The 21,994-nt window shown below is 39.4% G+C and overlaps 1 protein-coding gene across 4 annotated transcripts in view; it reads right to left on the reverse strand.

Moving 5' to 3' along the window:
• nudcd1 (NudC domain containing 1) overlaps nt 1–21,994 on the reverse strand; it is a 117,844-nt gene that overhangs the window by 22,175 nt on the left and 73,675 nt on the right. The window contains exon 10 of one of the 4 annotated variants that reach the window (XM_051955516.1): nt 18,603–19,020. The exons of the other annotated variants lie outside the window; for them this stretch is intronic. Within the exon in view, the coding sequence (XP_051811476.1) occupies nt 18,731–19,020 (290 nt within the window). The 3' untranslated portion in view covers nt 18,603–18,730. Of the gene's footprint in view, nt 1–18,602; nt 19,021–21,994 lie in introns of those variants that run through there. 4 annotated transcript variants of the gene reach the window in all.

The raw sequence follows: 21,994 nt of genomic DNA on the forward strand, positions 1-21,994 counted from the left end.
TCCGACTGCACCTGAATGCACCAATGACGTTAGTTTGATCTTTTGATTGTAATTCGTTTGGATTTGAAGAAGCTTTGAAGACGTTTCCTGATGCCAGAGGAGAAGACGAGCAGCTTTGTACTTTTGCGGTAAGAAGACTGTGGCCGTTTGTCAGTACCTAACTGTCCGTATTTAGGGGCTCGACACACGGGAAGCGACAGTTGAGGGGGGAATGTGAAAGTCATCGCAACAGGAGATAAACTGAACACACGGTGCGCGATACTTGGCAGCGGCAGGCGACGGCGACACACGGCGCGCTGTGCAAAAGCACAGATCACTTGTCTCCCTCACTTCTGATTGGCTGTGAAATTGGAGGGATTTTTTACGTTTTCAAAGAGTTTCATGACAGAAAAGCATAAAGATGATGAGCCAGAAGATATTGCTTGATTTAGCCGAAATTTTACTATTGACATTGGCTTATAAAAGTTTACCCCGGCGCTAACCAACTCCCATGCAGCAGCTCTTTTATTTATATCACGATAGTCATTAAGGGAAGGATCATAAAGAATCGGGAAATCAATCACGGCTAAAATAATTTGCTCCTCCATGTTGAAAAGGGCTGAAAACAATGGTTGAAAACCAGAGCGGACTATTAATGTATAGGAGCAGACTGTACTGTGTAACATGCTGTAAGCTCATTGGTCAGTGAGTGAAACCCTCGCTGATTGGTTGAAGCTCCAGGCGACAGCGACAAAAGTTGAACATTTTTCAACTTTCTTGTATCGCGTCACAAGCCAGCGGGTGCACGTCTACGTGAACGCGCGCAAAATTTCACATGCACGAATGTCGCCGTCGCGTTGTTGGGAGGGGGGAAAGTGATGTTCGTCTCGTCGCACAGCAGCCATAGAAAATGAATGGAGCCCGACTGTAGTCGCTTCCCGTGTGTCGAGCCCCTTAGGGGCAATGACAAAAGCAGTGACAAACTTAAAATTGTCAACCATAAAACAAAATTTGCAAACTTATTTACATTGATCACTTACTAAAACAGAACATATATCATCCATCTTCTCTTGCACTATAGACCCTTTATTTGTTTACAAACATTGTGATGCTTTTTGTGGGCGGGGCTTATGCTGGAGGCAAAAGCGGAGCGAGAAGTCAAGCGGGACTGGGAGTATATAGTTTGCGCTGGGAGTTTGAGCTGCAAACTCGAGCATTTTTAACCCGTTAAACTTCAGTGTACCATCAGCGGTACACCTACTAATTTGCATAGGAATTTAAAGAATGTCCGAAGGCTGCAAACGCGATTATATAAACACTATACGCCGATGGAAAGCTTAGATTCTCATGAATCCGCCGGTATAAACCACTTTCAGATGTGATTACCACAGCGGGTAATATAAACACATTTGTCCGACAAACAACGAATATCCATCCATCCTTTCTCTATACACGGCTTTAACGTACACAGCGCGACTCACATTTCCGGGTTCATTATTACACACAGATGAAAATATTCCACAAAAAAACGGCCATAATCTAACCTTGGACATCCAGACGACACAAGCCAGTAAACTATTTTGTCCAAAACATGTCCTGCAGTCGGTATATAATCCACGAATCGTTCGTTTTCAAGGAAATGCACCTCGCGATGTGCGTCCAATATTCCCTGTATTTCTCGTCATATTTAACGGGTTATTGTTTTTGATTGTATTTTTTCTGTGTCTTGTTGTGTCCTTGTTCTTATGGTGTGTGTGTTTGGACCCAGTGTCTGGAATAAAGCTGAACTGAATTGAATTGAATTCAATATTTTTTATTTACAAATAGAATATTAGCGATTTTTTGTACTGAAAATGGCTGGAATTGACTGCAGCTGATCGTCTCTGTGCAGTCTTTTCGCCTCAGTGCATTTAACCACAACTTCGTTCCCTCTGAGCACGAGTGTTCGGTGGAATCCTATAAAACTTTAATTTGCGTTCGCCAATGTCATTCCTCCTATTCTGGCATCCAAAAACACAGCAGGACGACATTTTAGAAAAGTTGATAGAGCCTCGTCCTTCAGTCTTTCGCCTTTCGGTCACGGCCGCGGGCTTCCTCTTTTGCCTCCAGCTAAAGCTGTGACGTCATTCGTGACGTGGGTCATTAAAGGGTCTATATGCCAAATGCTAAAATTGAACCACTCAAAAAAAGACTTTCTTTTGCCCAAGCCACTTAGAATGAAACGTAGATGAGTGGTACTCAGTGTAAAACAGTCAAGATATAATCACAGACTGACTACCTGTAACTCATAACTGTCCTCAATGGGTCAAAGACAGACAGTGATGGCATAATTTGTCAAACAGAGACCCATGAAATATTCTGGCAGCGCTTCAATACAAACAGCAATTTCATATTCAAATTTGGTTAAAAAAAACATCAATCTTCTGCAAATGTAAGCTTTTCATTAGCTTTTAAAGAGTAACTTACATAAAAGACTCCATTTCCATCAGTACTGATGAGTTTGTAGTATTTCACATTAAATCCTAACACTGCAATGTGCAAGTTAGGACAGGATTAATGCTGGCTGAGAGATATGGGGACACTGCAGATGAGTGTGGTGAGGCTTTATTCCTGTGTGGGAAGTCCCTACTGGAGCTTGCCAGGATGGAGAACAGTGTCCTTAGCAATGCCCGAGAGGGAGTCCCAGAAGAATCAGAAGAAGAGGAGCAGCCCAGCAACTCCAATATTGAAAGCACAACCAGTTAAGACTAAACTCCCGTGTGTTGAGGGCTCAACACACGGGAAGCGACTACAGTCGGGCTCCATTCATTTTCTATGGCTGCTGTGCGACGAGACGAACATCGCTTTCCCCCCTCCCAACAACGCGACGGCGACATTCGTGCATGTGAAAATTCGCGCGCGTTCACGTAGACGTGCACCCGCTGGCTTGCGATGCAATACAAGAAAGTTGAAAAATGTTCAACTTTTGTCGCTGTCGCCTGGAGCTTCAACCAATCAGCGAGGGTTTCACTCACTGACCAATGAGCTTACAGCATGTTACACAGTACAGTCTGCTCCTATACATTAATAGTCCGCTCCTGTTTTCAACCATTGTTTTCAGCCCTTTTCAACATAGAGGAGCAAATTATTTTAGCCGTGATTGATTTCCAGATTCTCTATGATCCTTCCCTTAATGACTATCGTGATATAAATAAAAGAGCTGCTGCATGGGAGTTGGTTAGCGCCGGGGTAAACTTTTATAAGCCAATGTCAATAGTAAAATTTCGGCTAAATGAAGCAATAGCTTCTGGCTCATCATCTTTATGCTTTTCTGTCATGAAACTCTTTGAAAATGTAAAAAATCCCTCCAATTTTACAGCCAATCAGAAGTGAGGGAGACAAGCGATCTGTGCTTTTGCACAGCGCGCCGTGTGTCGCCGTCGCCTGCCGCTGCCAAGTATCGCGCACCGTGTGTTCAGTTTATCTCCTGTTGCGATGACTTTCACATTCCCCCCTCAACTGTCTCTCCCCGTGTGTCGAGCCCCTTACTCATGAAACGTCATTATCGAGACTGCATCAGACCGGACTAGTAAGTATAGATATGAATCAGTAGATAGGACCATAGATATGAATCAGTAGATAGGACCATAGATATGAATCAGTAGATAGGACCATAGATATGAATCAGTAGATAGGACCATAGATATGAATCAGTAGATAGATATATATCGGTGGCTGTAGCCATAGACATATAAAGATATGCAGCTGGCAGTGAACAGGAGAATTTTATTAGAGGAAGTCAGACAGTCACACAGAGAAACAAAGCTCACCCTGAAACGGAGCTACAGCTCTGTGTCTTGTAGAAGATTTATTTTAAAAGCTACATGTGTGACGGTAATAATCCGTGCCAGAGCAGACCTCATTAGCACTTTGGATAGGTCGGCTAACTTCCGGTGTTCAGATCAACTGGTGATAGCAGCGTTTCTGAGACAGATGTTTCGTAGGCGTGGCTTTTCAGGAACCTTTACCTACTGACCAGGAAATAAACAATGGGACAGCTTCATCTATAAAATGAGATTTCTGCTGTTCTATAAATTTCGGTCTTGACAAGATAACTGGAAATAAGAGGGGTTCTCATTTTAAAAGTCATGTGTTGTCGGGCATGAAAAAAACTACGTCAACGCGGTTGGGCCCAGTGGAGCTGTGGTCACTGTTTACTGCAGTTTACTGTTTACTCCTGTCAAAGCAGCAGACAGGAGACCAGCACATGGTGTGCACGCTATTTAACACTAAATTCACCAAACCTTGTGATAACAGAATGCTGAAGTGTTGCAGTCTAACATTAATATATTGATACAGTATTGGCAGGTTTAGATCACGCTGTAGCTACACCGTCTTATTTAAATAGACAAACATCAAACTATGACCAGAACAGCTCCGCAGTATTTAACGTATTGAATTTGAAATGCAGCAGTTCAGAAAAATTCACAGGACATTCATGTTCAAACCATCAGCATAATTTTGTTGTGACATATTACTGTGAAATGTGAAATTTCTGGTTAGAATGTGGTCACATGGTTTATATAATATCATTGTTTTACTTAAAATGTGTTTAAAAGTAGAACAACTCAGGTCCAACTGGTTAATCGCAGTAATCTTTGAAAACGTTAGTAGGACTTCTCTTGCTGTTTCTGTCAGACTGAAGCCACAGACTGCCACCAGTTAATCTGGTGGAGATCTTCACTCTACCACAGCGAAGCGATATTTCCACTCAGTTTGATGGAGGTCCTCATTAAACCGAGTATTTTACTGGTGGACTGAACAGCCGTGAGTCCAAACAGAGCAGTAACGACAACGTTAAAGCTGACAAGAACATTTCAGAGCAGTTTATTGACATCTGTGTGTTCTGAACAGGCATCGGTACCGTCACCTATGCTAACAGCTGCCTCCTCACTGAATATCACCAGTTAATGGGAACACCAGTTAATGTTGAACACCGGTCACTCCATGGATGCTGTTGTCGGTAATGTAGCCAGAATATGGATTAATTTTTCATTTGGGCTTTACAAAGATGAGAACAAAAATATTCAGAGCAAGTGGAGCAGCTAGCTCACGCTTATTACAGTCTGATTTACATTTTCAAAGTCACATTTTATAAATAATATATATTATTGTATATTATGTATATACACATAATACAGATGGACTTCATATATTTCACTATGCAGACATTTTTATTGATGTCCAGTGTGTTTTATAGACACAAACAGATTTGATAGAAATATTAGAAATGGATTTCTGTTTCTTCATAATAATTGAGTTAACACCATTAAATGTTCATCACTGATTCATCTTTAGTGTGAAACTTTTACTTTAGCTATATATTTTTTTAAAATGTTGGTCATCTTAAGGTAAGACATTGAAGGATGGTTTTCTTAGGTAAATGAATTTAAAGTTTAATTGACTGAAATCTTTCAGTCAATGTTGTGTTTCTTTCAGTTTGAAATATCTGGATTTAATTAATATGGCTCAGTCAGTTCCATTTTATATCATTAAGAATTCTTATTCAGTTTGACACATCAGTCCATTGAGTATTTCAGAGCCAGTTTTTTTCTTTTCAGTTATCTGTATTTAAAGTGATATTATTAAAATATAATTGCAGTGAAACAGCAGCAACATAAGAAATGACCAAATATACAAAGAAAGTGCAGCTATTTTAAAATAAAAGAAATGATCTATCAGTTGGAACATGGTGAAGGTAGTGTCTGCAGATACGGACCCGTAGCCTGTGGCCTACAGATACGGCACTTTCCCTTACCATAAATATTAATGAGACGGACATGAATATTAATGAGCCGGCTGATGAACACGCTTTGTGATTGGCTGGTAATCCGACGTACATAAATATTAATGAGCCGGTTTGGTAATCCGAGTGATGAAGGCGCTTCCGTGATTCGAGGTGAATCTGCGTGCCGAGCCTGTCATGTCAGTCATCTGCTGTTCTCTTTTCTATCATGCATAATGTCTTATAAATATCATTATCTGACTTTTTCACGGACAGCGATTTGGGGGTTGAAATCGGCACTACTATTAAAAATAGCAAAACTTTTTATTCACGTGACCCTGTTCTAATAAAGCACAAACAGCAAACAAAACAAATGGCAGAACTAACAGCCAGCAAACTACAAGTATTTTTTTACCTTCAAAAGTAGCGACAGACTATTACATAATAACAACCTAAACAAAACCCTGACGTATTTTCTGCGTCTGTCAACACAGACACTGCACGTCAGTCACTTTAATGTTAGCGGACTCTGTTGAATGGCTAAGTTACATCACCACAAACAAATCTCACAATATCACAGTAAATCGAGTTTGTGTTTTTTTTTAATTCATGCCGAATTAAAGAGCTGCTCCTCACCATTCACGAGTGTTTGTTTCATATTCGACATCCTTAACTTTCATTCATATAAACTGCCTGTAATGTGCAGCAAATAGTAGTTAACTGGCGCCAGCTCTTCAGTGACCTTAACGGGTCCGTACCTCTAGTACAGATGCTACGGGTACGGGTCCGTACCTGTAGCATCAACCCATGGTGAAAGTGCAGCTAAAGTTAAGTTAGCGAAACTACGGATAAGCAACGTTTCCTTTTACTTCCAGAAAAATAAAAGCCTCATATTTGCTATTTATTAAAAAGTCACTAAAAGGAACACTTCCAACTTTATTTTACAATAATGAAATGATCACAGATAATTGAATATTTCTTTACAAAATGTGCAATTTAAGCAACTCTAATTTGCATTTTCACAGTTTTTTGATGTCATAGATCACATTAATACATCTAATCAGTTAATTGAGTTCATCATTATTCTCACAGACAAAGAGAGAGTCTTCTTCCTGAAGGGGGCGGGGCCAACAGCAGCTCATCTATTTAAAGCTACGGACACTAAAACAGTCAGTTTAGAACAGAACAAAAAACATCTTTGCACCATTTTGAGCCGAACCCCCCCCCCCACACACACACACACCACACACACACACACACACACACACACACACACACATACTGGGGACATGGGAGGCTTTAAATAATTAGAATAAAATCATAATAAAAGAGGGTTTAAAGCACATCTAATAACTTTGGTCGCTATTCAACATGAAAAAAGACAAACGTTCTCTGATTTTGACCTCCAGACGAGAAGAGTTACTGCTTTTCTTTGAAATATGTGACATTAAATGGAATATTTCTTGACAAAATGTGCAATTTAAGCAACTCTAATTTGCATTTTTACAGCTTTTGATGTCATAGATCACATTAATACACCTAATCAGTTAATTGAGTTCATAATTATTTCAAAAAGGGAGAAAAGACATTGTGCATTGCAGGTTAAATGTTACAAATATGAATTTTCTGCCTAAATTGCTACCACTATGTGACTTTAGCCAATAACTACAACCCTGTGACCTTAATTTTATCTGAAAGAGTGAGGACAATTTGTCAAACTTCATTAATGAACACACATTGAAAGTCAGCTGACAGGTGATTTGCTGGAGAGTAGAATCACTGCAGCAATTATCCATTAGCAGCAAGGACAGAATCAAAGAGACAAAAAAAACCTGTGGATCACCACTTAAAAATGACAGGATATAATTACCAGACAGCCAGCGGGATGCAGACCGAGTATTAGATGAATCACATCAGTGCCCTCTGGAACTTAAACAACAGAGCAGAGCCTGAATTTAGTTTAATCAGGTGTCAAAACACATGAAGAACAAAGGAGAGACTGATTAACGGGGAGTAAAAAGACTGAAGAGGCCACGATACAGTCAGGAAAATGAAATTACAGGATCAGGAGCAGAGAAGCGGAACATATGCAGGTAGATGTACAGAGATAGTAAGGTTTCTGTCTCATTAACTCTGAACTGAATGTGTTTGTGGCGCTCTGTGATGACCGCCGTAAAGCTCGTTAGAACTCCTGGAGAGCAACAAAGACAAGAGGTGGCGTAATTGTAGCTCTTCTGCCGGAGCTTTTATGAATAATTACACATAGAAGGAAACCAGCCGTGGCAAGAATCTGTTCAAAGAGAAGTCGCTCCATCTCCAAAGACTGAGAAGGGAGAGGAGAAAGTGACAGATTTTGTGTTTTACAGCTGGAAAGCTCCCAGCCCAAAACGTACGTGGACATGCTCTAGCAGTCAAAAGTTTGGACACACCTTCTAATTCAATGGTTTTTACTGCTTTCTACATTGTAGATTCTCATTGAAGGCATCAAAACTATGAAGCAAGATACATGGAATTATGTAGCAAACAAACAACTGTGAAATAACTCTAAATATCACCTTCAAAATAAAAGCATGAAGGGAACGGTTATTTTAACACAAGCAAAACTTTTTTTAAATAAAACTTGTCGGGGAAATGCAGCATCATGACGTGAAGCACGGTGGTGGCAGCATCATTATATGAAGCACGGCGGTGGCAGCATCATTATATGAAGCACGGCGGTGGCAGCGTCATTATGTGAAGTACGGCGGTGGCAGCATCATTATATGAAGCACGGCGGTGGCAGCATCATGATATGAAGTACGGCGGTGGCAGCGTCATTATGTGAAGTACGGCGGTGGCAGCATCATTATATGAAGCACGGCGGTGGCAGCATCATTATATGAAGTATGGTGGTGGCAGCATCATTATATGAAGCACGGCGGTGGCAGCATCATTATATGAAGTACGGCGGTGGCAGCGTCATTATGTGAAGTACGGCGGTGGCAGCATCATTATATGAAGCACGGTGGTGGCAGCATCATTATATGAAGTATGGTGGTGGCAGCATCATTATATGAAGCACGGCGGTGGCAGCATCATTATATGAAGTACGGCGGTGGCAGCATCATTATATGAAGCACGGCGGTGGCAGCATCATTATATGAAGTACGGTGGTGGCAGCATCATTATATGAAGCACGGTGGTGGCAGCATCATTATATGAAGCATGGTGGTGGCAGCATCATGATATGAAGCACGGTGGTGGCAGCATCATGACGTGAAGCATGGTGGTGGCAACATCATGATATGAAGCACGGTGGTGGCAGCATCATTATATGAAGCACGGTGGTGGCAGCATCATTATATGAAGCACGGTGGTGGCAGCATCATTATATGAAGCACGGCGGTGGCAGCGTCATTATGTGAAGTACGGCGGTGGCAGCATCATTATATGAAGCACGGTGGTGGCAGCATCATGACGTGAAGCATGGTGGTGGCAACATCATGATATGAAGCACGGTGGTGGCAGCATCATTATATGAAGCACGGCGGTGGCAGCATCATTATATGAAGCACGGCGGTGGCAGCATCATTATATGAAGCACGGCGGTGGCAGCGTCATTATGTGAAGTACGGCGGTGGCAGCATCATTATATGAAGCACGGCGGTGGCAGCATCATGATATGAAGTACGGCGGTGGCAGCGTCATTATGTGAAGTACGGCGGTGGCAGCATCATTATATGAAGCACGGCGGTGGCAGCATCATTATATGAAGTATGGTGGTGGCAGCATCATTATATGAAGCACGGCGGTGGCAGCATCATTATATGAAGTACGGCGGTGGCAGCGTCATTATGTGAAGTACGGCGGTGGCAGCATCATTATATGAAGCACGGTGGTGGCAGCATCATTATATGAAGTATGGTGGTGGCAGCATCATTATATGAAGCACGGCGGTGGCAGCATCATTATATGAAGTACGGCGGTGGCAGCATCATTATATGAAGCACGGCGGTGGCAGCATCATTATATGAAGTACGGTGGTGGCAGCATCATTATATGAAGCACGGTGGTGGCAGCATCATTATATGAAGCATGGTGGTGGCAGCATCATGATATGAAGCACGGTGGTGGCAGCATCATGACGTGAAGCATGGTGGTGGCAACATCATGATATGAAGCACGGTGGTGGCAGCATCATTATATGAAGCACGGTGGTGGCAGCATCATTATATGAAGCACGGTGGTGGCAGCATCATTATATGAAGCACGGCGGTGGCAGCGTCATTATGTGAAGTACGGCGGTGGCAGCATCATTATATGAAGCACGGCGGTGGCAGCATCATGATATGAAGTACGGCGGTGGCAGCGTCATTATGTGAAGTACGGCGGTGGCAGCATCATTATATGAAGCACGGCGGTGGCAGCATCATTATATGAAGTATGGTGGTGGCAGCATCATTATATGAAGCACGGCGGTGGCAGCATCATTATATGAAGTACGGCGGTGGCAGCATCATTATATGAAGTACGGCGGTGGCAGCGTCATTATGTGAAGTACGGCGGTGGCAGCATCATTATATGAAGCACGGTGGTGGCAGCATCATTATGTGAAGTATGGTGGTGGCAGCATCATTATATGAAGCACGGCGGTGGCAGCATCATTATATGAAGTACGGCGGTGGCAGCATCATTATATGAAGCACGGCGGTGGCAGCATCATTATATGAAGTACGGTGGTGGCAGCATCATTATATGAAGCACGGTGGTGGCAGCATCATTATATGAAGCATGGTGGTGGCAGCATCATGATATGAAGCACGGTGGTGGCAGCATCATGACGTGAAGCATGGTGGTGGCAACATCATGATATGAAGCACGGTGGTGGCAGCATCATTATATGAAGCACGGTGGTGGCAGCATCATTATATGAAGCACGGTGGTGGCAGCATCATTATATGAAGCACGGTGGTGGCAGCATCATTATATTCAGCACGGTGGTGGCAGCATCATTATATGAAGCATGGTGGTGGCAGCATCATGATGTGAAGCACGGTGGTGGCAGCATCATCATATGAAGCAGCTGTATATATAATGAGAGAGGAAAACGACAGATTTTGTGCTTTACAGCTGGAATATATATTATTTTAAGGAATTATTAGAGTTTTCTTCCTGAAGGTTTTACAAATTTTGAGAAATTTGGGGAATTTTTTTGCTGAATTTTTTGGATTTTTTTTCAGACAAGGAAAGAATATTTTGGTGTCTGTAAATGAGGACAACAGGAGGGTTAATCACAGCAGAAAGAGATGTTGGTTTGTACTGAGAATGTGAGTATAACAACCGGTGTTCAACATAAAAGCATTCAAGGTTTCATAAATAAAAGAAACCCCAAAGAACCCAGCATGTAAATGTGATATCTTTCCTCTGACTCACATTAGTCTGGACTCCTGTCACAGTTAAAGCACTGATTCCTGGTAGTTTGTGGCAGACAGGAGCTTCATGAAAAAACAGTGAGTTTGTGATTAAAGCCGGTCTCTCTGCGACGCCACAGCTGTAATTATCACCTTTTAAACCACGTATTTCTGCAGCGGGAGCTTCGTACAGGTTAAATATTAGCGAGCTGATTGCACATTCTCCTGTAATGAATAGAGCTCCTCCCCGGTCCATGGAGGGACAGTAACTAGACGGTTGTGGTGTCAAAGGATCACGGTGGATTCACGACTCCCAGAATAACATCAAACTGCACAGATGATGGAGTTTTTACTGTAGAAAAGCTTTTACACAACTTCATCTTCACTGACTCACTGTTATTCTTAATACTTTAGTTTAGTTATTGTAGAAAATTACAGTTTACAGAACTCCAGTCAGCTTATTAAAAGGCTTTGTAATAAAATGCTGTCGTGTTTATGAAAAACAGACGAGTTCTGGTAAAAACTGAAACTAGATCAGTTTTACATCCATCCGGGTGTCACAGTCTGAACACTAAATCTGTTTTTTGTTCATGTTCTCTCCAACCAACTTTGAGCATCAGTATTATTGGATGTATCATAGTTTGAACAGCAGATTAAGGGATGCATAATAAACACAAAATGATGCAAAACAACTAAAATGTAACACAAAAATGTGACAAAAACAACCAAAATTGGATGAAAATCAACCAAAATATGGTACAAAATAACCAAATTTTGATGCAAAATTAACACGAAAAGACCAAAATATCCCACAAAATTTCCAAAATGTGACAGAAAATGACTACATTTGATGAAAATGAACACAAAATGATGCAAAACAACCAAAATCTGACACAAAACGAGCAAAATTCATTAAAAATGACCACAAAACGTAGCAAAACAAAACAATTTCATCCACTCCAGGTGTCACAATCTGTTCAATTTCTCTACAAGCAGCTCTGAGCATCAGTATTATGGGATGTCTCATAGTTTGGACCACCCCAGCGATGTTTATTGCTTTGCTCGTACTGGCTTCTCCCTCCAGAGTTGTGTTAATCATCATTGGCTGTTTTGCGTCATTTTGTGGTCTTTCCATCTCATTCAACCATTTTCTCTCACATTTTGGTCAGTCCGTATCAGATTTCAGTTGTTCTGCTTGTTTTTGTGATCATTTTCCATCAAATTTTGGTTGTTTTCTGTCACATTTTGATCATCATGTGTAGCATTTTGATTGTTTTGCATCTTTTTTTGCTAATTTTGCATCACATTTAATGATTTTCTGTCACATTTTGGTTATTTTGTGTAACATTTTGGCTATTTTGCATCTTATTGTTTTCATTTTGCTTCAGTCTTGGTCATTTTGCATCAAATCTTGGTCATTTTGTGTCATATTTTGGTCGTTTTGCATCCAATTTTCTGAGTGTTTTTCATCACATTTTGGTCAGTTTTTGTCACAGTTTAGTTGTTTTGCATCTTTTTGCGTTCATTTTGCATCACTATTGGTCATTCTACATCAGAATTAGTCATTTTGCGTCCAATTTTGGTTGTTTTTTTGGTCATATTTTGATTCATTCATCACATTTTGGTTGTTTTGCATCTTTTTGTCTTCATTTTATATCAAAATGTGGTCATTTTCTGTCACATTTTGGTTATTTTGTTGAACATTTTAGTGGTTTTGCATCGATTTGTGTTCATTTTGAGGTCATTTTGGATCACATTTTGATTCTTTGCATCCAATTTTGATATTTTTTTGTCACATTTTAGTTGTTTTACATCTTTTTGTCTTCATTTTGCATCACTTAAGCTGCTGTTCAAACTGTGATACATCCCATAATATTGATGCTCAAAGTTGTTTATGGAGAAAATGAACAGAAACCAGATTTAGTGTTTAGATTGTGACACCTGGATGGATGGAATTGTTTTGTTTTATATCTTTTTGTGCTCATTTTGCACCAAATTTTGGTCATTTTGCACCAAATTTTGGTCGTTTTCTGTCACATTTTAGTTGTTTTGTATCTATTTGTGTTCGTTTTACATCATAATTATTCATTTTCTGTCACATTTTGGTTATTTTGAGGAATATTTCAATTGTTTTGCATCTTTTTAATTCATTTTGCATTCAAAGTTTGTCATTTTGCATCAAATTTTGTTCATTTTGGATCAAATTTTGGTTGTTCTACATTCAACTTTGGCTGTTTTGTCACATTTTGATCATTTCTGTGTCGTATCTGAGGTTTTTTTTGCATCTTTTTGTGCTCATTTTCATCACATTTTGTCATTTTCTGTCACATTTTGGTTCTTTTCTGTCACATTTGAGTTGTTTTACATCTTTTTGTGTTCATTTTGCGTCACTTAAACTGCTGTTCAAACTACAATACATCCCATAATAGTGATGCTTTCAGCTGGTTTGCCGTCTGACTAACTGAAAGTTCCCCTGTGACGTGTTTTGATCAAACGCTCAGCTCTGAATCATGACTCAGCTGCTGCAGACTTGATTTTAATCCAGAAGCAGAACCAACTTTTGTGACCCTGCAGCGATCGAGACGCACTCACAGGAACTGATTAGTTTTTTAGCTCGGTGGCTGTCGCTCTTAATGAAGCTTTTTTAATAAAGTTCTGCTGTTTCCGCCTGAAAGGTTTGGTGAGCAGTTCTCAGTTTTCATTATACAATCCTGTGTGGCTGGGCGGCGTGACTAAAAGCTTTTTTAGCAGCTTTGACAGGTGATCCGGGGATGCTGCTGCTCCACATTTTAGTCATTTTGCATCTATTTGTCGTCATTTTATATCAAAATTTGGTCATTTTCTGTCACATTTTGGTTGTTTTTGTGTCCCATTTCTAGTCGTTTTGCATCTTTTTAAGTTCATTTTGCATCAAAACTTAGTCATTGTGCATCAAATTGTTGTTTTGTATCATGTTTTTTTTGTCACATTTCAGTTGTTTTGCATCTATTTGTGTTCATTTTCATCACATTTAGTCATTTTCTGTCACCTTTAGGTTATTTTGTTCAACATTTTGGTTGTTTTGCATCTTTTTCTGGTAATTTTGCATCAAAATTTGGTCATTTTGTGTCAAAAGCTAGCCATTTTGTATCATATTTTGGGTGTTTTGCTTCCAGTTTTCTATGTATTTTTTGTGACATTTGAGTTGTTCTGCATCTTTTTGTGTTCATTCAGCATCGGTTTTTGTCATTGTGCATCAAATTTGAGTTATGTGTCAAGTTTTGGTTGTTTTCTGTCACATTTTTGTCATTTTGTGTCACATTTTGGTTGTTTTGCAAGTTTTTATGTCAATTTTGCATCAAAACTTCATTATTTTGAGTCATATTTTGTTTGTTTTGAGTCACATTTTGGTTGTTTTTTTATCACAGGTGACCAGTTACCAGTTTTCATTGTCCAATCCTCTGTGGCTGGGCGGCTTCACAACAAGCTTTTTAGGAAACACAGCACTCATCCTCTGAGACATTAGCAGCTTTGACAAGAACTCTAGGGATGTTGGTCCACATTTTAGTTGTTTTGCACATTTTTGTGTTCATTTTACTTCAAAATTAGGTCATTTTGCATGAAATTTTGGTTGTTTCTTGTCACGTTTTGGTAATGTTTGTGTCACAGTTGAGTTGTTTTGCTTCTATTTGTGTTCATGTTCATCACATTTAGTCATTTCCTGTCACATTTTGGTTACTTTGTGGAACATTGTGGTTGTTTTTTGTCACATTTTAGTTGCCTTGCATCTATTTGTGTTCATTTTAATCGTACGTAATAATTTTCTGTCACATTGTGGTTGGTTTGTGAACCATATAGTGACTTTGCATCTTTTTGTGTCATTTTGCATCATAATTTGGTCATTTTCTATCATGTTTCGGTTGTTTTGCATCCCATTTTGGTTGTTCTTTCCTCACGTTATGGTATTTTTTGTCACATTTCAGTTGTTTTGCATCTATTTGTGTTCATTTTCATCACATTTAGTCACTTTCTGTCACATTTTGGTTACTTTGTGGAACCTTTTGGTTGTTTTTGTATCTTTTTGTATCAATTTCCATCAAACTTGGTCGTTTTGTAATATGTTTTGATTGTTTTTTGTCACATTTTAGTTGCTTGTATCTATTTGTGTTCATTTCCATCACATTAAGTCATTTTCTGTCACATTTTGGTTCTTTTGTTCAACATTTTGGTTGTTTTGCATCTTTCTGTATTCATTTTGCATCAAACTTTGGTTGTTTTGTGACAGATTTTGGTTGTTTTGCATCCAGTTTTGGTTGTTTTTTATCACAGGTGAGCAGTTACCAGTTTTCATTGTCTAATCCTCTGTGGCCGGGCGGCTTCACAACAAGCTTTTTTCCTTCTTTGTTTCTGAGTAAACACAGAGCTCGTCCTCGGAGACATTAGCAGCTTTGACAAGTAATCTGGGGATGCTGGTCCGGCTAATAAAAACAAGCGGGGCGGTCTAATGTAATTGCACACCAATAATTAAATAAAAACACAGCGAAACTGGATTTTCCTCCAAAACAATGAGAGAGAAAAGAGAAAAAAGGCCGATTAGCCGTTGGCTATTGTGTGGCTTAGCAGAGCAAAGAGGAACGCCTCAGAAAGCTGCAGCACTCGGGGGAACCCAGGACACAAATTGCAGAAAAAAATGCCCCGACCCGATGAAAGAATGAAATAGCAAAAGCTGCCTTTGACTGGAGCTCAGAGTGGAGTTACAAGGAGGAGCTCTCTGTTGTTCCAGTTCACACAACGCTTTATCGATAAACTGGTTTGATTTCTGAAAGTTGAACAGACGACAAACAGGCCGGTTTCAGTCTATTGTTCCCTTCAGATACGGATCTATTCGCTGCAGCAGCCGCAGGTGATGTCGTGTTCAAGCCTTTTACCTTTTCAAATCCAGTCCTACACAAACCTCCACCTGTTTGTGTGTCTCGCTCTGCTTTTGTGTTGCAATCAAAGCAAGTTTGAAAAAATCTAACAAAAAAACTCCATTAGCGTCTCTCTTAAATCTTTCTTGATCGATTTGATGAGTGGCTTTCTTTGTGGTTTTTCTCAAAAATGGTGAACAAACGAAGCACAAATGTTTGTTTATGCGCAAGATTTTGGTTTCAAACTCGCAGCTCGTCTTTAAAAAAGCACAAAAAGTTTAAAATGTGAACGCACAGGTTTTTCAGGTTTAAGGAAAACATCAAACATCATCTCTGTTCATTCTGCATGAAAATTTGGTCATTTAGTAGCATATTTTGGTAGTTTTTTGTCACATTTTGATTATTTTGTGGTACATTTTAGTAGTTTTGCATCTTTTTATGTAAATTTCGCATCGAAATTTGATCATTTTGCAGAAGAATTTGGTTGCTTTTTGTCACATTTTGGTTATTTTGCCACTTTTTAGTTGTTTTGCATCTTTTTGTGCTCATTTTTCATGGCAATTTGGTCATTATGAATCCAATATTGGTTGTTATTTGTCACATTTTGGTTATTTTCTGAACCATTTTCGGTGTTTTGCCTCTTTCCGTGTTATTTTTAAGTCACATTTTGGTTGTTTCGGATCTATTTGTGTTAACTTTCATCACATCTAGTCATTTTCTCTCACATTTTGGTTATTTTGTGGAACATTTTGGTTATTTTGTGAACCATTTTCACTGTTTTGCCTCTTTACGTGTTATTTTTAAGTCACATTTTGGTTGTTTTGGATCTATTTGTGTTAACTTTCATCACATCTAGTCATTTTCTCTCACATTTTGGTTATTTTGTGGAACATTTTGGTTGTTTTGCATCATTTTGTCTTAATTTAGCAGCAAAATTTGGTCATGTTGCGTTAAATCTCGGTCATTTTGTATCAGACTTCAGTTGTTTCACATCCAAGTTTGGTAGCTGTTTGTCACATTTCGGTTATTTTGTGGAACATTTTGCTGTTTTGCATCTTTTTTGTGCTCATTGTGCAGCTCATCTTTAATGCTGCAGGGGAAAAATAGGACAGAAAGTTAAAAATGTGAACTCTCAGGTTTCTCAAGTTGAATGTGTCGGAGGGAAAACGTATCAGACACCATCTGCAGCATTTATAGATCTACTCCCAGCTTGTATGAGACGAGCAGCATTCCATTTAAATGTTCCTCAGCATCAAAAGAAGAAGAAAAAAAAACATTAGTAAAAGACTTGATTGGATTTTTGGGCCTCCTGATATTTCAGGCTTCCAGTCCGACCGATCTGTCCAAGAACCCAACAGAAGCCAGCGCAACGTGTGAAACATGTTTATGGAAATTTATGGAAATGAACATTCGTCTCTTTCATAGTTCCACAGAAATGATTTTGAAATGAGCCAAGTGGAGGGATTTCCTCGGTGTCCACCTCCTCTACGAGCGTCTGATACGATACGACAAGCGAGCGGCCTGGAAGCAGGATTTCATTCAGAGAAATGTGCAGCTTCATTCATGGATCAGATTTCAAGGAATTACTACAGCAGGAAATAAAGCAGGGAGCTTTAATGGGATGAAATGGGAAATAATGAAGAGTATCTGAGCTAAGCATTTCATAACTGATCAGGATCTGCCCAAAAAGGAGTCCAACATCTGCTGCATTCAATACGACCAGTTAAAGAGGAAAGACTCCCCAGAACAATGGATGATTAAAAACTCTTTTTAGAGGAGAGAGGAATTTCCTGGAGACAGCGACAAAGACCAACAAGATCCCAGAAAGATAAACTGAATTCATCACGTGGAACAAAGATGATCCAACGCCGAAAACGCCAAAATTCCCACGCGAATCAAAACGCCGCTTTTTACGCAACACTTGAGCTTCACGACGAGGTTCCTTTGATAAATTTGCTTAAAAGGGGCACAAATTGGGCCTTTAATGCGCTGTAGAGTTCCTCCGTTGTCAAACATTTACACTGGATTGATTTTAACACCTTTACATGAAGTAGACATGAAGCGCTTGCTGAAGCTGCATTAAAGGTTTGGAACAGCATTCCTCTCACAATACAAACTTCTTCCTCCACTGGCATTTTAAAGAAAATAGAGGTTTTTAAAGCCGTTTGGTTGCTGGTAATGGTCCTAATGTTAAGTATTTTACATTTGTTTTATCTTAAGCTTTCATCTTACAGCTCGTTTTCTTTTCTAGCCTTGTTTTCACACTTTATACGATTTAATTCTCTTTTATAAACTGACTGCTTTTAGCAGGTATTTTTGCTGCTGCTTGACTTTTAACATCAACTCAGGCTGGTTAAAATCCATTTTATAAACAAACTTGTTTTAATTTGAAGTGTACATTATCTAGAAAAATGTCATCAAACTGAGACTCGGCAGACGTTCAATAATAAACGACTCAGATTGGATCAGGACATCACCAATGAAGATTATTGTTGAACTGAAGAAAGCAAAGATGAGGATTTATTCATTTACATTCACTTCTGTAACGATTCTACTGAAAAAAATCCATTCTATTAAACATTTAATTTATTATTTTTATTTTTAGACTTTCACAGACAGATAAAACACGATTTACTGAGATGTAGCGGTTTGGAATGGTGGCGCTCTTAGAAGGTCGTGAGATGAACACTAGTCCCAGCATCCCAGATCTAATTGTTATTGACCTTCAGAACGAACAGGTTACTGGAGGTCAGGATGTACAGTCTCTCGTTGGTTGCTCTGAAGCCCAGGATTGGTTTGTCTGAGTCCAGGCTGGCCACCTGTTGCTTGGCAACCTGTCCCACCTGTCGGCCCTGCTTCCTGTTGAACAGGACGGTTTCCACGGGCGACGGCTGCCGGTAGATGAAGGCTCGGCGCAGACACTCGCACAGCGACGCGTACGAGAAGTTCGGAGCGCAGGTGGCGAACTTCTTATCCCGCTTAGACGCCTGGACGTAACCTGAGAAAGAGAAAGTGAGATCTGAGAAACACAGGAGGTGTTTTCATCTATATTATGTGTAGTTATGTGGCGATTAGCGTCTGTCTGTCTGTTAGAAACATTATTAAAAACGGATGAACGGATTTGGATCAAATTTTCAGGGAAGGTCAGAAATGACAGAAGGACAAAGTGATTCGAAAAATTTGGTCACTTTGCATAAAATTTAGATCGTTTTGTATCATATTTTGGCTGTTTTGTATCATATTTTGGTTGTTTTCCATCTATTTTGTGTAGGTTTTTGTCACATTTTAGTTATTTTCTGGAACTTTTAGCTGCTTTGCAACTTTTTACGTTAATTTTGCATCACAATCTGGTCATTTTGTGTTAACTTTGGTTGTTTTGTACCATATTTTGGTTGTTTTTTGTCACATCATGGCTATTTTGTCACATTTTAGTTATTTTGCATCTTTTTGTGCTGATTTTGTATCACAATTTGGTCATTTTGCATGCAATTTTGGTAATTATTGTCACATTCTTTTTATTTTAGTTGTTTTGCATCTATTTGTTTTCATTGTCATCACATCTAGTCATTTTCTCTCCCATTGTGTTTTTTTGTGGAACATTTTAGTTGTTTTGCATCTTTTTATGTTAATTTTGCATCAAAATCTGGTCATATTTTGGTTGCTATTTTTGTCCCATTTTGGTCATTTTTGCGTCACATTTTAGTTGTTTTTATCATTTTAGCTGTATACTTCGCTTCTGCTTATGTCTTTAAGTCTGTAGTTGGCTTTTTTTGAATGAGCTGTGTCGTTAGCGGTTTTCTATGACTTTAGATATGTAGTTGGCAACTTTTTAGGGCCATAGCTGTGTATTTGGCTGTTTTGTATTAATTTAGCTGTGTATGTAGCTGTTTTGTATTAATTTAGCTGTGTATTTAGCTTTTTTGTATTAATTTAGCTGTTTTGTATTAATTTAGCTTTTTTGTATTAATTTAGCTTTTTTGTATTAATTTAGCTTTTTTGTATTAATTTAGCTGTGTATGTAGCTGTTTTGTATTAATTTAGCTGTGTATTTAGCGCTTTTGTCTTAATTTAGCTGTGTATTTAGTGGTTTTGTATTAATTTAGCTGTGTATTTAGCGGTTTTGTATTAATTTAGCTGTGTATTTAGCTTTTTTTCTGTAACTTCAGCTGCATAATTATCTGATTTTCAGTTATTCAGCTGTGTTGTCTGTTAGCTTCTTTGTATGGATTTGGCTCTATAATTAGCTACTTTTGATAACTTTAGCTGTGCAGTTAGCTTCCTCTATGACTTAGCCACATTGTTTGCTCCTTTGATGACCTAAGCTGTGTAGTTAGTTATTTTTCTATGACACTTGGTAGCAGAGTGGTCTGACCCACTTTCTGTAGTTTTGGAGAAAAATGGGTTCAAAGTTTTGAGTTTTCAAGAATGGTCTAACATTCACTGTAACACCACATGTGGATTGTAGGTTAGACTGCTTTGCCACTGAAACCTAGACCATGAAACATGACAGAAAGTTACAGAAAACTCAGTTTGGATTTTTTGTAGGTTAGACCACTCTGCTTCTAACCCCGTCAAATGTCAGAAGACAGATTTGAAAAGGAAACCATCAACAATAATACCATCAAAGCTGAAAGTAAATCCTGCATTCGCTCTCAGTCACCTGTCAGGCTCTTGGAAGAGATCAAACTGATTTTCTCTGATGGTCTTTTCCAGTATTTTGAGCTCCTTATCATCTGTGACAGTCTGTTTTTAAAGCTGACTGGATCTCCACTAGGTTGAACTGAGCTTTATGGAAACATTTAGGGCTGAAGAACTCTAAGAGACGCTTTATCCTCGCTGACCGAGCAGCATTAAGGCTCAAAACTACAACTACTACTCCATCTATGTGTGAGGTTGTAAATGAGACATACAGTTAAAAGTTTAGTCAATAAATTCAAAGTCCTGTTTTCTGAAATGGATCTTTTGAAGGAGTTGATACACAGTTTGTGACAAGACAGTAAATTTTGAATAATTTTCTTAATAACTAGCAGCATTATCAATTAATAAACAATTAAGAACAAAAATAAAGTACAGTAGATATGTGTCCTGTGCTGATGTTGTTTTAGTCAACAGATCCACGACTTAGGCTGTACAGGTAGATCTGTTATATACACCACTCAGATCTATGAACTCTGTCCTAGTTGATCCCAGTTTTTCTTCAACATTTGTTCTGGTCCGAGGTCATTAACTGTCCCGGAAGTCTTCGTCATGGTGCCTGCTGCCAGCTAAACTCCCACAATGCTCTCTGGTTGTCAACATGAACTTCCTGTAGTCTCAGTGACGCCTCCTCTGGTCTCTACACAGGCGTGAACTAACCGTGACATCACTTTTTGGCTTCAACGCCGAGAAAAAGAAGCCCGGATTTTGCTACTTCCTGGTCGCCATTTTGGATTTTTTGGAGCCAGTGACGTAAAAAGCGTCATCAAACAGACTGGACCGGAGAGCAACCAGGGGCAGGACCAGTCTATGGGACTGTCTATCAAGTATAGCCACGCCCCTTGGCTCCGCCAACTTTAACGATTTATTTAAAATTCAGTATTCAGTATCGGCCACCTGATCTCTCATTTTGACCATGAAAACTAACGGGAAAAAAATCCTGAGCTGTAGAAAATCAGTCTATCAAATTAATTTTTTTCCAAAAATGAATTGGGGTCTATGGAGCAAAAGCTTTTTGAAGCCAACCCTAGCGGACGGCGTGATATTGCAAGTTTTTGACACTTCCGGGTGGGCTTCATGTTTGGAGCCAGATGCTACGTCCATCTTTATATACAGTCCATGTCTCTACAGCATCAAATAGTAAGAGGCTCCACCTGGTGGAACAACCAGGTACTACAGCTGATCTATAATACGTTTACTGACATCATGCAGAGAAAACAGGTTTTCTACATCTGTTGGAGCTTGTGGAGCCTCGGTACATCCTACTATCTAATACT

This window comes from Acanthochromis polyacanthus, chromosome 11, assembly GCF_021347895.1.
Source record: "Acanthochromis polyacanthus isolate Apoly-LR-REF ecotype Palm Island chromosome 11, KAUST_Apoly_ChrSc, whole genome shotgun sequence".
Taxonomy (NCBI): Eukaryota; Metazoa; Chordata; class Actinopteri; family Pomacentridae; genus Acanthochromis; species Acanthochromis polyacanthus.